The 16265-nt window shown below is 40.2% G+C and overlaps 1 protein-coding gene across 4 annotated transcripts in view; it reads left to right on the top strand.

The window, feature by feature from the left end:
• Nucleotides 1–16265, top strand: part of LOC122543767 (low density lipoprotein receptor adapter protein 1-B-like) — a 99736-nt gene that overhangs the window by 35490 nt on the left and 47981 nt on the right. For all 4 annotated transcript variants that reach the window (XR_006310132.1, XM_043682530.1, XM_043682523.1 and 1 more), the window contains exon 2: nucleotides 9707–9849. Coding sequence is in view for 3 of the 4 variants with exons in the window: in XM_043682530.1 (XP_043538465.1) it covers nucleotides 9707–9849 (143 nt within the window). In the remaining variant the exon portion in view is untranslated. The remainder of the gene's footprint in view (nucleotides 1–9706; nucleotides 9850–16265) is intronic.

Genomic DNA, 16265 nt, shown 5'->3' with positions numbered 1-16265 from the left:
GTTGTCTCCTGCTTTCTATTTATATGTTTGTCCTGGATGGGGATCCTGGGGTTTGTGGTGATGTCATTTCCTGTTTGTTGATAGATAGTATCTAGATCTGTGTGTTTGTTTCTGGTGTTGTGATTGGAGTGCCAGGCCTCTAGGAATTCTCTGGCATGTCTTTGCTTAGCCTGTCCCAGGATAGATGTGTTGTCCCAGCCCAACCATCAAACCAAAAATCTGGGTCCGCTACGTAGATGACACCTTTGTCATCACAAAACGAAACAAGATAGAAGCGACGTTTATCATCATCAACAACACCTCCACAGGCATAAAGTTCACCAAGGAGGAAGAAACCAACAACAAACTCGCATTCCTGCACGTCACAGTCAAAAGAACGGACAACGGAGAACTACCAACCTGCGTATACAGAAAACCGACAAACACTGACCAAATACTTAACTACACCAGCAACAATCCCAACACACACACAAACGAAGCTGTATCAGAACACTATTCCAATGAGCCACCACACACTGCAGCACAGGCGAACTTCGGGAAACAGAGGAGAACCACCTATACAATGGATTCAAGAAGAATGGATACCCAAAAAATACAGTCCGCAGATTCCTCAGGAACAAACCACGACAAGCAGACCAAACACAGCCTGAAACCCTAACCACCTTACCATACATCAAAGAAGTCTCAGAAATGACAGCCAGACTACTAAGCCCCTCGGAATCCTAGTAGCACACAAACCCACCAACACTCTCAAACAAAAACTAATAAACTTAAAAGACCCAGTACAACCCGTGGACAAAACCAACGTTATCTACAAAATTCCATGCAAGGACTACCACAAACACTACGTAGGACAAACAGGAAGAAAGTTAGCCACCAGGATACACGAACACCAGCTAGCCACAAAAAGACACGACCCTCTCTCCCTTGTAGCCCTACACACGGAGGGACAACACATCTATCCTGGGACAGGCTAGGCAAAGACCTGCCAGAGAATTCCTAGAGGCCTGGCACTCCAACCACACCGCCATAAACAAACACGTAGATCTAGATACCATCTATCAACCCCTCAGAAAACGAACAGGAAATGACATCACTACAAACCCCAGGAACCCCATCCATGACAAACCTATAAATAGAAAGCAGGAGACAACAGCTTCGCTTCACTTGGAGGTCGCCACTGATGATGTTATCTAGCCAGGTAATGAAACGTCTGGATATCAAACCTACAGCTCAGCGAGCAAACCTACACCCTAAACCTTTATCTGAGCTACAAACTTTCATAAACCTTGCAGTCAAGATCTTGTTCCCAGGATAGGAGAGCTCAAAACTAGAGGGCATAGGTTTTAGGTGAGGGGGGAAATATTTATAAAAGCACCTGAGTGATAATATTTTCATGCAGAGGGTGGTGCATGTATGGAATGAGCTGCAAAAAGAAATGGTGTAGGCAGATACATTTACAATATTTAAAAGGCAATGGATGGGTATATGAATAGGAGGGGTTTAGAGGGATATGATGCAAATGCTGGCAAATGGGACAAGATCAGATTTGGGATGTCTGCTTGGCGTGAATGAGTAGGACTGAATGGCCTGTTTCTATGCTGTACAACTCTATATGTGTAAACCCTATAGACAAGAACATCCCCAGAGTTGTCTGACTAAACTTTCAAGGCTCCAGTATGGGGTAGGGTCCCTGAGGAAGTTGAAAATGCACTGAGATGTGATGGGCCAAAGAAAGAAGCAGCAAATGGGTGGGACAGGTATCTTCTAACATTACATAGGTTGTAACATATATCAATACAAATTCACATTTCCTCATTGGCCTGAGGCATGATTGTCTAACCTCAACCTCAGTATTGAAAGTGACCATTCTGAGTGCTGCCCATGTTTGATGCTCCAAGGCGTGAAGTGAGCAGCTCCTGCAGGTGCAGGCTAGGGAACCTGAGAAGGTGGTTTCCTACCTTTTGCAACTGGGATTTTGCAGCTGTACAGCAATCTATTGCTTGTGCAGCACAGCCGTTAGTGAAATTGATTCTCAATATTGAATGGTGTTCTCAACACTGCTTGGGGCCAGGGTTTGGACTTCAAGCAAGAGGTTAATGCTTAAGGTTCATATTGCACATGGTGCTTGCTAGTGTGTTTTAAGTGTTATTGTGTAGTGTTTATGTAATGTTTGAATGGCCTCGTGTTGCTCCATTCGAGCCCAATCCGTCAGATTGAAATAGTTGCACCGCGCTCTCTGGGTATGGTGGCAGCCATTTTCCATTCTGTTGCATGCTTGTTCTTTACAGCACGATGGAAAGGAAAAATGGTTTCCCCTCCTCCAATGTAGTGAATCTCAGGCTCATCCACTTTCCTATGGTGTATGTCCAAATGTACAATTCCCTTCTTTGTAGCCTGCCTGTCAACCCCATTAGCTTTGAACTTGCCCACATTCCCAAACAACCAAACTATCTGAATCCTAATCTCTCCACTTTACATCTCTTGAAGCCAGACATTATCAGGTAAACATGCCAGATATAGTAGTGTACTGACCCCCCCCCCAAACCTACTGTGCTGTCAAAGTCGGATTATTGCTGTTCTCTTCTCTTTCCCAGGCTCCTCAGTATATTGAGTTATTCCCCCTTCATGATCATAATCCTCTCTGCATGCCAGCATGCTGCTTTCAATCCCCATAATAAAATTCCCCAGCTTCCTCCTCTCAGTACTGGCCCTGAATAATCCCCATTGAATTTTAGCGGACATTCCCAGGATGTGAGTCGCCCTTTCAGTGATTTAGATAGATAACCCTGAACAATGAGTGACAACACTCCTCATTGATCCATCTATAGCTCCTCAACTCTGTACCTCTAACTCCCTGGATTGGTTGTACTGGATCCATATGGCTGACCTTGGCTCACCCCCTGCACTGTAAAGGTATGCCCCCCCACCCCCTGAGCATGACTGCGCCTCATAGTTGACTGTGCCAAAGCCCCTGGACTAATACTGGAGGCTTCTCTTGACTTACTGTGCTAGGACTCTAGATTTGGAAATATTGCTATTTGTCGAAAGCAGAAGCCGTGTATTTTCCATCTACAGTCCTGGCACACGGTGCATGTGTGAGGCAAGGTGTGCAGTCAATGAAGCCAGCAAGCAATTATCGGCCTTAGGCATTTTGCTGCTCCCTGGCAAGAATTTTATCATGATGTCTAGATCTTGGTTGGAAAATGCTACTTGTTTCTTCCGACAATAAAGCCTGCCAGGATTTCTCGCACAGTTCTCCCAAACTTATTGCCATAGTCCACATTGTTTAGATTGTTAGATGCCAGCCTAATTGTTCACAAACTTTTATTATTTTCAGTGGAATTAAGGCAGTTTTGTTTTGACTTTGAGGGAAGTTTCAGAAACTCTTCACTTTTTAAATGTCTGTAGATAAACATGTGGCATGGTGGCTCAGTGGTTAGTACTGCTGCCTCTCAGTGCCAGGGACGCTCAGACTGTTGGGTGGCTGTCTGTTTGGTGTTTCCACATTCTCTGTGTTTGCGTGGGTTTCCTCCAGATAATCCAGTTTCCTGCCACAGTCCAAACATGTGCAGGTTGGGTGGATTGGCCATGCCAAATTGCCTGTAGTGATTAGAGATGTGCAAGCTAGGAGGGCTAGCCATGGGAAATGCAGGGGTTCTGGGTAGGATGTTGTTCGGAGGGCCAGTTTGGACTCAATTGGCTGAATGGCCTGCTTGCACACTTTAGGAATTCTGTGATTTAATTCTATGCAGCATAGCTCTGTGATCATAAATTGAGTTTATAGAACATTTAAAATCAAATGCAGTAAAGCACTTGGTTATTAATCTGTATATTAAAAAAATGATTGCAGTGGAATTTGCAGCTATCAAATTTAAGACTGAAATGCACAGAATCACAATTTATTTATCTTTTGACTAAATGAAATAATTTTGATTTCTTCAGAGTGAGATAGAGGAATGGGTTGCCATTCTTACACTGTACTGGTTTGAAATCTTGGAACTCCCTTCCTTGACAGCACAATGAGTGTCTGCACCATGCGAGCTGCAACAGTTCAAGAAGGCAGCTCCCCACCACCTTCTCAAATGCAGCTGGAGCAGAGATTAATGTTGGCCCAACCAGCAACATCTTGTGAGAAACAAAATGCTCCCTGCCCAATTTTGCCATCGATAATTTGGTCAGAATGTAATTCCGATCTGATCAGATTATGAAACGAAAATGGAAATTGCTGGAAAAGTTCAGTACATCTGGCAGCATCTGTGGAGAGAAATCAGAGTTAACGTTTTGCATTGAGTGACCCCTAGAACTGATGGTAGCTAGGAAAATGTCAGTTTATATGCAGAAGATAGGGTGGAGGGAACAGGGTAAGGAGCAAATGACAGGTGGGGATACAGCCCAGAGGGGGGGGCGAGAAAATCAGTTGGGCAGACAAAACAGTGATAATGATGTGGTTCGGGGAGTGGATAGCTCTTATTGGGGGACACTTATTGGCTAACAATGGATGGTGTGTAACAGCAAGCTGTGATAACAAGGTCTGGTGTGATTGTTGGAATAAGGACATAAAGGAGTTCAAGTGGTAAAGTTATTGAACTCCATATTGAGTCCAGAATGCTGCAGGGTTCCTAAGTAGAAAATGAGGTGCTGTTTTTCTAGTTTGTGTGAGCTTTGCTGGAGGGCTGCAGTAATCCTGAGAAAGATGTCCAGGGAACAGGATGGTGTAATTTTAAGGATCCACCATAACAAATGTTTCTTCATGACACATAGAGTTGAGTGAATCGAATTGCCTGAAGAATGTTTTCTGTGATGTAGTGGATCTCTGGAACAGGCCGAAATGGAACATCTAATTAGTACTTCTGGCTGAAGATCGTTGCAAATGTTTCAGCCTTATCTTTTGCAGTGAGATGCTGGACTCCCCTATCACTGATGAGGGGATAGTTGTAGTGTTGCTTCATCCTGTATTAATTGTTTAATTGTCCTTCTCCGCTCAATGGGAAGTGGCAAGAATGTGGAGCTTAGATCTGATCCCATTGGTTGTGTGATTGCTTAGCTCTGTCTATCACATACCTCTCCCGCTGATTGGCATGCAAGTCTCCCTGTTTTGTAGCTTCACCAGGTTGACACGTCATTTTTATATTTACATGGTTCTGCTTCTGTTATGTCCTGCTGCACCCTTCTTTGAATCAGGGTTGATCTTGTGACTTGATGGTAACTGTAAAATGGGAGATATGCTAGGCCACTAGATTACAGATTGTGGTTAAATAGTTTTGCTACTGTTAATGGCATGATCATGGATACACCGTTCTGAGCTGCTTGTTCCATTTAGCATGGTGATTGTACTGCACAGCATAATGGAGGTTAGCCTGACAACAAGATGGAATTTGGTCTCCACATGGACTTTGTGCTTGTCACTCCAATCAGTGCAGTCCTGTATAGATACATTTGTGACATGGGTACTATTTTGAGGGTGAGGTCAAGTAAGTTTTTCCCTCTTATTAGATCCCTTGCCACCTGCCACAGGCACCATCTAGCAGCTATGCCTGTTGGGATTTGGCCAGCTGGGTCTGTAGTGATGCTATCAAGCTGCTGTTAGTGATATAGTGTATTCAATCTGATAGTGCCAGTATATACACGTGAATTTGAATTATGTTTTGCCCTAGCAACATAGTGCAAAAGAGCACACTGTTCTGGAATACAGAAGAGATCTGTTTTGTAGGATGTGGGCTGAATCTCATTGGAGTATCTATTTCTGTATTAACCAGAATGTTACCACCTTGAGGGATTTCTGAGGCATACTTATACAGAATTCTCTCAAAATATTAAATAGGTAGTGTACAGATTTTTACATGGTAATTTATGCATGGTCTCAGAAGACAGTCACATTTGCTAAGTGGCTTTTACTCATTCAATGTTCTTTCATGCTTCATGGAAATTATTAGAACCAATCTTCATTTTTTTTTAAAACAAGTTTAAAGATCATGGAAATATTTGGAAAACTGGAATGCTGAAAAATAACAAGTAAACATCTGCTTGCTCATAGTTGTTTATAAGCTCGAAGTAGGTGTGATTGAAGCATTTCATTATCGTGGGAGAAAAATGGAGATTAACATTGTTGGCTCACCCCACTATATGCTTGCATTCTATTGGCCAGTTATATATCATGCCCATCTATTATTCTGTTCATAACAAACATGGTTGAGTAATGATTATGGATTCCCCAGTGTAAGGTTTAGACTGATTTTGTACCTGATATTTTGTTGACAAACTCTTATGAAGGGACAAAGTACACAGTAAAACCAGAGGACATGGCCTCTGTTACTAATTTTAAAGCTTTAAGCTTTATTTCTACTTGCTACCATGGATAGCCCACAATAAAGCTGTATTATGCTTTCTCATTTATAACAATTTATCTCCATTAGAACCTCCTTTATTGAATGTTATCTTTGACATCATGTCTGAATAAGTGCATTGGTATAATGCTTAACATTGTCTTTATAGCTTTAACACATATGCACGCACATGTGCATGCACTCACTAAAACCTAGGGAAAAAAATCCCTGCATCTTTGAAATTACACAAAGGCAATATCGATCCTAATCACCAGCCTTAGCTTCTAAGCACAAAGTTTTTTTTCAAATAGCCATGTGAATCTCTGAAGAGATTTTCAGATTTTAAAATTACATTTCAAAGTGTTGATACATTGCAGTTTTCTGCCCTAGTTTAAATTTCTCACCCTATCATCTTTAATAGTCTATATGTTTTTTATTCCTCCTTATGTGTCTATTCTTTTTGTCTTTGTTTTTGTTTCCATCCCAATTCTATTTAGGATCGCCTGTTATTGCATGTTACCAGTACCTTTTGTTAGCACTCCGCTCTGGGGATTTTAATTAGACAGATGTGGCAGTTGTAAAAGTTGCCTTATAATACACTGGTTTGCTGAGAATCTCTGGTGGGAGGGAAAGAGATAGCGTATGACTGCTTCCTTTCTCCCTGAACCATTTCCCTATGGTATTATCATCTAGCAGGGTCTGACCGGGATCCCTGAGACCAACTGGAGCTAGGAAACAGGGAATGATTATATGTTAATGAAGGGATAATCGGGGCAGCACTTAACCAAGCGTGTGTGAATAAATAAAATATATGAGCTCTTGTGATGCAGTGGTTAGTGTCTCTGTCACTGGGCCAGAAGGTCTGGCTTTAAGTTCCATCTGACTCCGAGGTGGTGTCAGAGCATGTCTGAACAGCATGGTTTAATTAACTGTCTGTGGGCTTTACATGTTCCCATCGCTGCTACAATGTGCCACACTTGGGGAGGCAGTGGCGAAGTGGGATTACTGCTCAACCATTAATCCAGAGATTATGATATTGTTCTGGGGACCCAGCTTTGAATCCCACCACGGCAGATAATGAAGTTTAATTCAATAAAAGTTTGGAATTAAGAGTCTGATGGTGACCATGAATGCATTGCCGATTGTTGGAAAAACCCATCTGGTTCACTAATGTCATTCAGGCAAAGAAATTGCTGGCCTACATGTGGCTCCAGGCACACAGATGTGTGCTTGAGTCTTAACTGCGCTCTGGGCAATTAGCAATAGGCTATAAATGCTAACCTAGCCATGACCCCCATACCTCATGAACAAAAACAAATCAATGGTGTGAGAGCTGAAATAACATTCTCACTAAAATGTATTTTTTAAAAATCTATTTATTGGATGTGGACTGGCGTTTTATTGCTCAGAGGGAAGTTGAGTTAACTCCATTGCTATGGGTTTGGAGTCAAATGTAGGCCAGATCAGGCAAGGATAATTTCCTTCCCTTCATGAGCATTAGTGAATTATCTGGATTTTTACAACAATTAGACTATATGTCTTTTTATTGCAGATTTCTTAATTGAATTGAAATTTCACTATCTGCTATGGTGGGATTCAAACTTGTGTCCTTAGACCATGAGCCTGAAATTCTGGGTTACCAGAGATACTACCATCATGCCACTGCTTCCCCATAAACGTATATAGAAGTTTATAGCAAAATATATGATTGGACCCTATCTAACTAAAACTAAACATTTGGTATGGATGCTACATTCATTGAATGGTCAACTTATAACATTTGATGCTTTGCTATTCTCTGCATCTTTATTTACACAAAATAAATACTACTGATAAATGTGGCAAAGGCACTTGAACATATACATTGCTCACACTGTGTTAACTCAGCATTGTTACAATTGTGTATTACTTTCTTTGAAGCCTGTCCCTGCCTGATTGATGCTCCGTAACCACAAAGCTAGACAAGTTTTTTTAATTAAAAGCAGTAATCTCATTGAGACTTTAGGCCAGTCACATTTTGACAATTTTGATCATCTTTAGAACAGCAACTGAAACAGTCACAACATTCTAAAAGGATTGTGTTTCAAATCAAACATCTACAACACCTTTTTTTTAACACATGCATAGTACTTGACATTGGTCTGACTTCCTCAGAGCCAGTTCTCAGTGACTAGAACCTCTGACACTCCTGTTTATAATGTTTTACTAAACAAATTACAAAACACAGTTTACAAAAAACAGTTAACATTTATAGATGTATACAACAGCAATTTTACAAGTGAGAGGAGCAGCAAAGCTAGGCCCCAAACTCTACTGTTCAACCAGTTTACAGGGAGATGCGGACAAACCTCAAATCCCAGTTCTACATATAAAAGACATCGACAATGACACACTCCTGTTTGTTTATTTATTTATTTTCCCTTTTTTTTTAACCCCCACACTACCGCCTAACTGCGGTAGTGCTTATTTTTTCTCCCAGCACCCATGTGTGTGTGCAGGTGTGAGACACAGTGAGAGACACAAGGTGTATGAATCTTTATTCAAATTTCCACCACCAGGAAGACACTCCTGTTTATATGTCAGTCAGAGCTCCCTGATTGGGGCTATTAATCTGGTCCAATCAGGGAACTCATTCTATAAGGTCTATCTGGCTCATCTCATTGCAGTCATTACTCTTAGGCCATACTTTGTTTATTTACTCAGTGGATGTGGACGTTGCTGGTTGGAATGTATTGTCAGTCACTGAAAAGGTAATGGTCAGCTGTCTTCTTGAACCACTGCAGTCTATTAGTATTAAGTTAGTTTGTTTACAGACAACGGCAAAACATGAACATTTTGCACCTTCAATGGTAGAGCAAGTATTGAATTGTAGGAACCAGCACCTTCTGTAGTACAACAAAGAATGGATAATGAAGTAGGCTCTGCCAATGTTTTAATAAGCCAAGGATTTATTTAAAAATACAAATATTTATCCAGTTGCTTTTTTGAGGATCTTACTGTATGTACATTAGCTCTGATATTTGCCTATTTCCTTCAAAATAATTTATAATGTCTGATATACAGTAAATCCTCTAACTGCGAAATCACAAATCATGATTCATTAATTTGCTTGTCAACGCTAAAAAATAAGTTGGAACAAAAATCAATATCTGCGGGCAAAAATCATGTATTTGTGATATTTTTAACCATTTTAACTTATTTTTAATGAGCTCTGCATGTGTGAATTTAACCATTTGCGGGGATTCTCAGGAAGGGAACCCTTGCAGAAACATAGGAATGACTATAGGTCAATCAAGACCTTTGAGTAGTGTTGAAAGACTAAATCTTAATGTGAGCTTGCCTTCCTTCCATAAAATAACTTTTCTTCTCTTAATTTTCAGAGCTGCCAGAAAACTGGACTGATACAAAAGAATCCTTACAGGAAGGAATGGTCTTTCACCTTAAGTACCTTGGGGTAACCGTAGTGGACCAGCCGAAAGGGGAGGGGATGGCAGCTGCAGCCATTCGACGGATAATTACTGTGGTAACTGTTTTATTTGATAAATTTTGGTCCATATTCTGTACTGATAGCTTGGTCACAATATTTTGTGCACAGATGTAGATTTTGGAGCATTGCTGTGATATTAGTTCTTGCATCATTGAAGCAACTTCACCATTATAATAAATGTGGGATTGGATTTGCCATTGGCTACACAAAGAAATACAAATGTACCTGGTTCTTCAACTACTACTACTTGCATCATACTACTTGCACCAGGATTGAACATCAGAAGCTGAGTAGTAGGATGATGGTGAGGCTACATCATCACTAAAAGCATAAGACATGCTTCTTCGGGGCGGTCTTTAGCTCAGTGGGCAGGTATGTCTTTTAAATATTTCTACATATGTTGAGCACTTTTTAGAAACCTTTAAGTATTTTAAGAATTTAATACTTTAACAAACTTCCTATGCCTGCTAACTGTCCATGGTGAGTAACTTGACCAAATGCACTTGATTTTCACACATGCTACAGATCCATGTCAGAGCTTAGTTTTAAATATTTCACCAACTAATAAAGAGAAGATCAAATAGTGTTTCCATAAAATGAATTCTGTCCTCCTCTCACACTGGTAGATTTCCCTCCCCCTGTCTCCCAGGTAGGAGCTGCACTTAAATTTTCTATTGACTTTGGAAACCATTTCTCCGCTTACTGCCCCCTCACTAAAAATGTGTAGAGAAAGGATATGCAAAAACTGAGTTTAATCATTTTTCTTAATCATAAATCACAAATTAGAAAGCAAGATGGTAAGAGCTTCTACAAGAGTATTATCAAAAGAAGAGTAGCTCAAGTAAACATCAGTCCCTTAGAGAATAGCACTGGAAAATTAATATTGGGAAACATGGAAATGGCATAGATTTTGAACAGATATTTGAGCCTGTCTTCATGGTAGAAGAGACAAAAAAAATCATAATAGTACAGAATCAAAGTTCAAAAGAAAGGATAACGTGCACTTTTTTTGATAGTGACAGCGATTGTGCTGGAAAAATTATTGCAACTAAAAATTGACAAGCCTGCTGGACATGATAGTGTGCATCCAGGAGTCTTGAAAAGAAGCGAATTAATTGTTTGTAACCTTGGAAAGGTTCAATTTGTTAAGCTTTTCCAAAATTTGAAGACCACAAGGGCAGAACCCCTGTTCCAGAAAGGAGGGAGACAAAAATCCAAAAACTCTAGGCCATTTAGCCTAACTTTGGTCATTGTGAAATAGCTGAAATCCATTATTATGGAAGTAGTGCAATACGATTAGAAAATCATAATATACTCAATCAGAGTCAACATGATTTTATGAGAGTAATTTTATGTTAATTTAAATGGAGATGGTACAGGAGAGGTGTTGCTGAGCTATTACCTTGGTGTCTTGAGTGTTTTGCTTTACCTGTTTCTGACTGTAGATATTGAGAGGATGTTTCCTTTCAGGGGGAGTCTGATACCGGGGACACAGTTTAAAGATAAGAGGCCTCCCACTTAAGAGAGAGATGAGGACTTTTTTTTATTCAGAGGATTATTAATCTTTTGAGTTCTCTACCCCAACGGACAATATGGTTGACTCTTAAATGTCTTCTGAAATGGTCTAGCAAGGCTCTCAGTTGATTCAATGCTGAAAAGTCCCAAAAAAGGAATGGGGTCTAGTACCAAAATTTGGGGGAACTGACTCATAGACGAGTCAAACAAAAGCCTTCCTACATATAATGACTTTGTCCCAGACACCATCATCCCCTTCCTGCAGAAGTAGCAGCGCAGAGTTATACAGTCAAGAGTTTGTGATCCTGGAAGACTCTGAACTCCATGAAGTATCACATTACTGATGATCAAAAGTAGGCTGTTGTGGTCGTGATTGGCTGGGTTGGATTTGTGTAGAGCACATAGCTGGGCAATATTCCACATTGTCAGGTCAATACCATTGTTGTAGCTGTACTGGGAACAGCTTGATTATGAGTGCGATAAGTTCTGGAGCACACATCTTTGGAATATTGTCTGGCCCACAGCCTTTGCAGCATCCAGTAATGGTGGAGATAGATTAGAGTGAGTGAGAGAAGCAAAGAAATTGAGATGGCCAGTGGCACCAATTCATAATGTACTTGCAGATAGCTGATGTGGAAAAGAGGGTTGAGCAGTATCCTTTTACACTGTACTTCTCAGAATTGTTAAAGGTACACAAGTCTTCAACCAAGAACACAATTTGATTTCATAATTCTTTAGCCTTTTGTAACTTTGCTCAAGATTATGGCTTTAAGAAAGAATTGAAATTTGACTAAATGATGCAGTGAATACACCGGCAGCTGTAATGAGGCCAGTGTAAATGACTTTCAAACACGGTAGAAATCTTTTTGTAGCTGATTTGTATGGAGACTGCTGTGTTGTCATGTGATATTCAATGCCAGTGTGCTTGATTTACTTGAAATGCTTTAACATGAACATTTTTAAGCTACTTAAATATCAATTGCTTTCACTGCTTTGGAAAGTAAAGATAGTTTCTACTGGATATTTCCTTTTGTAAACTCATTTAAACATAGACTCTCAAGATGTACGGGCTGCACCCTGACACATTGGTTAGCACTGCTCCTTCACTGCGCCAGGAACTTGGGTTTGATTCCTTCTTTGGATGACTGTGTGTGGAGTGTGCATGTTCTTCTTGTGTCTGAGTGGGTTTCTGCTAGGTGCTCTGGTTTACTCACACAGTCCAAAATGCACAGGTTCGGGGAATTGGCATGCTCAGTTGTCCCGTAGTGTCCAAGGTAGGTGGATTTACTATGGTCAATATGGGGTTATGGGGTGGGTCCAGATGGGATGCTCTTTAGTGACTCAATGGGATGAATGGTCTCTTTTGGCACTGTAGGATTGTATGATTTTAGCTGGTAATTTTGGTTTTGCAAGTTGCAGTGAAAAGTTTTAGCAAATTTGATTTGCAAAAAGGAGATCCAACATGACAATTACATTTATGTTTTGGGCCTGCATGTATTGACTCTAAGCATAGCTTCTTAGCCATTAGCCCAAGTTATAGAATTACAGCCTCCTAGCTGCCACTTTCTAAAGTGACTAATTGCCCAGCATCCTCCAGAGCCCATTGAGGCACGTGTCAGCTTCCTGTTTTTGGGATAGGTTTGCCAGAATTTGTGGTGACATCAAGGTCTTCAGTATCAGTCAATACCTCAGTGTTTGGTGGTATTTTCCCTCAAAATCCAGGCCTTTGGAACAATCTGTCCTCTCTAGCACAAAATTATCTTTATTGTTAAAGTTAAACACAACATGGAACAAAGCACAACTCTTAATTGTTTATCATGGGAAAATAGTTTATTTTGTTCTCCTCTATTCTCTCAAGGTTGGCTCTGCATTTCTGCTGAAGTGTGTGTGAAGACACATATCCCTGATTTGAGTTTAGAGCAACACAGGATGTATAGGGATTTTTGTTCACTGATCAGAAAAGTGTACCATTTAAACTTGTAAAGATCGTCTGAATTTGTGTTCAAATTTACTAGACAACACTGCCTTGCAGTCATGTTTGAATTGTAAAGGGATTTATTGGGACTTGTTTTTCTTTTGCTGTTGGCCTTTTGCCCATAATTTGGTCAAAGGCATATTTGATAGCAAAGTACCACTTTCTGTTCTCTGGCCAGTTCATCATTCATTTCTTTGTGAGTAATGATTTTGAAAGAAACATCGCCCAGAAGTGCCATAATGGTGCCAAGAGCCACAAAATGTGCAGCCACTTCAAATGGGAGTAGTGTGGAATTGTAGAGTTCTAAATGATGCAATGTGTTAAATTTTATTTTAATTTATTGAAGAACATTGAAAATTTAAATTTTAACAGCTCTTGTCAAGGTGCTTTATGACTGGATTCTTGCCTTCTCTGACCTTGGCTTGCTTTTTTAAAAGACTTTGTCTGCCTGTTTTTCTCTTTTGTTCATAAAAGCCCTTACTACATGATTGTATACATTAATCTACTCCTGTTCACAACTAGAAAGTGAAGAACTGCCAGACCTCTACCAAATGTCTGGGATAAAGCACAATGGGATGTTTATTGAGAAATGACTCCAATCAACACACTGCACAAACCAGACAGAACACAGGAAACATTGGCACTAAAATGCTATTTTTAATAACATGTAACATTATCTCTACCCCCCCCCCCCCCACTGCCCAACCCTCAGATGCTTTTTGCATTAGCTAAGTTTATTTGTTTGTCAAGTCAGTCATTCAAGCACAGTTTTGTGAAGATTATTGCTTTTAGCTGCAGTAAATATGAAATAAACTCTGATATTGTACATTTTGCACATTCTCAAGATGAGAGCTGTTGTTTTATATTGGTTTAAATTGCAAATGTACCCAGGCTACTTTTAATGTCAAGTTTTCTGTCAAACCAACTGCTTGATCTGTTTCTCATCTGCGAGCTTGTCTCAGCAGCAACATCTGAGTGCATATCAGGTTCTACACATACACTGATACCCAGCATTACCACCACTGTTGACTCCTCCATTGCTTCTGATTTATTATGCTATGTGCCTGACCTCCAGAACTGGATGTAGAAACTGTCCTGCAGCTTAATATTGGGAATATGAATGCCACTATTTTTGGTCCCTGTAACAAACCCCTTGAGGCGTTTTAGTACATTGAAGGTGGAAAATAAACACATTGTTATTGTAGATTCTTGCTTGTCAGTAAAACTGTAGTTTACTTGGCTTGATAGCTGATTTCCAGCGTGATGACAATAGCATGGATTCAAATCTCACACACCTGCTGAACTTATCATAAAGGATTCACCCTACTGAACTCTCACTTGCTTGAGGCATGGTGACCCTCAGGTTAAAGCACCACCAATTGTATTTTTCTGTCTCTGTCTCTCACCCTTTCTTCCATTAGAGGACTGCCTTATGATCATAAAGTCACTGAGATATACAGAATGGAAATATACCCTTCAGTCCAACTCATTCAAGCAGACGAGATATCCTAAATAAATCTAGTCCCGTTTACCAACATGTGGCCCATATCCTTCTGAATCCTTCCTATTCATATGCCCGTCAGATGCCTTTTAAATGTTATAATTGTACCAGCCTTCACCACTTCCTCTGGGAGCTCATTCCATACACGCACCAGCCTCTGCGTGAAAATGTTGCCCCTTGGGTTCCTTTTAAATCTTTTCCCACTCATCTTAAACCTACGCCCTATAATTTTGGACTGCCTCACCTTTGGGAAAAGACCTTGTCTATTTACGCTATCCAGGCCCTCATGATTTTATAAACCTCTATAAGGTCACCCCTCAACCTCTGACGTTTGAGCGAAAATAACCCCAGCCTCTTCAGCCTCTCCCTGTAGCTCAACCCCTCCAATTGGTAAGAACCTTTTATAAATTGATAGGTTTTACTATGCCACCTAAATGATCACTGAACTGCTGTTGCAACAACCTGATCTTCCTGTTACATGCCAAATAATTTGACATTTTTTTAACTAGCCTGTATTTCACTCTGGCCATCATGAGAGCAGCATCATTAGATCACACTGGATACTGAAACCACTAAATGATGATCCCAGTAAGTAATCCCTGCCACCTATCTGAACAACAGTGCTAATGGTTCTCATTAATTGTAAAAATCAACATCAAACTTCGGTGCAAAGGACTAACAGGCCAACCAATTTTTCTTAAAAAGAAAAGGTATAATGAAGGCAGCCAATGTCTGCTGTATCTCAACATCACATCCTGACCAATCAGAATCTACCCTCTGAGAATTAAGGTGGGCAGTTGTTATGATACTGGGTAAACCAGACACACACACAAGCTCACTTTACCTCATAATCTGTAAAAGTACGGGTAACAAAGAACTACCAAATCCTACTATTTAAAAGAAAAAAAAACAATGTATTCTTTAACTCCAAGAACAGTAAACAACTATCAACACTGTAAATTTCCTTTGTCTGATCAATTTATCTACCTCCCACTCTCTAACACTATACTGATCCAATAATATCCCCAATTAAGTTCTACAAAAAAGTTCAAATTTCAAAACCAGCCAACTGTCTATCTTGCTCTGTATATTTTTTCTGGGTCTTTTCTTCAGTCTTCTGCACAGATTTCATATGAACAGGTTCCTTTCCGAGAGCAATTCTGCAGGCAGTCTGTGCTTGTTGGTGCTCTTCGTCGCTCTGGCTAACTGTTCAAAATGCCCGATGTTTAAACCCCAAAACATCGGATCGTCTCATTGGTTTGATGTCGTTAACACAGTAAAATTACAATTCGATTTGATTTTGGTATTTTGGGGCATAATTTAAACTGGCCAAATTCGAATTTGTTGTGTACCGTAACTCCTCAGCTCAATTATTTGTTTCATAGCCAAATGTTACATTCTTAAATTTTTCAGCAAATTCTGTGCTTGTTAAATCCTTGCCAGCTTTCACACTCAAAGGTA

This window comes from Chiloscyllium plagiosum, chromosome 3, assembly GCF_004010195.1.
Source record: "Chiloscyllium plagiosum isolate BGI_BamShark_2017 chromosome 3, ASM401019v2, whole genome shotgun sequence".
NCBI classification, from domain to species: Eukaryota; Metazoa; Chordata; class Chondrichthyes; order Orectolobiformes; family Hemiscylliidae; genus Chiloscyllium; species Chiloscyllium plagiosum.
The sequence above is the reverse complement of the archived record's forward strand: the minus strand, read 5'-3'. Positions and strand labels throughout refer to the sequence as shown.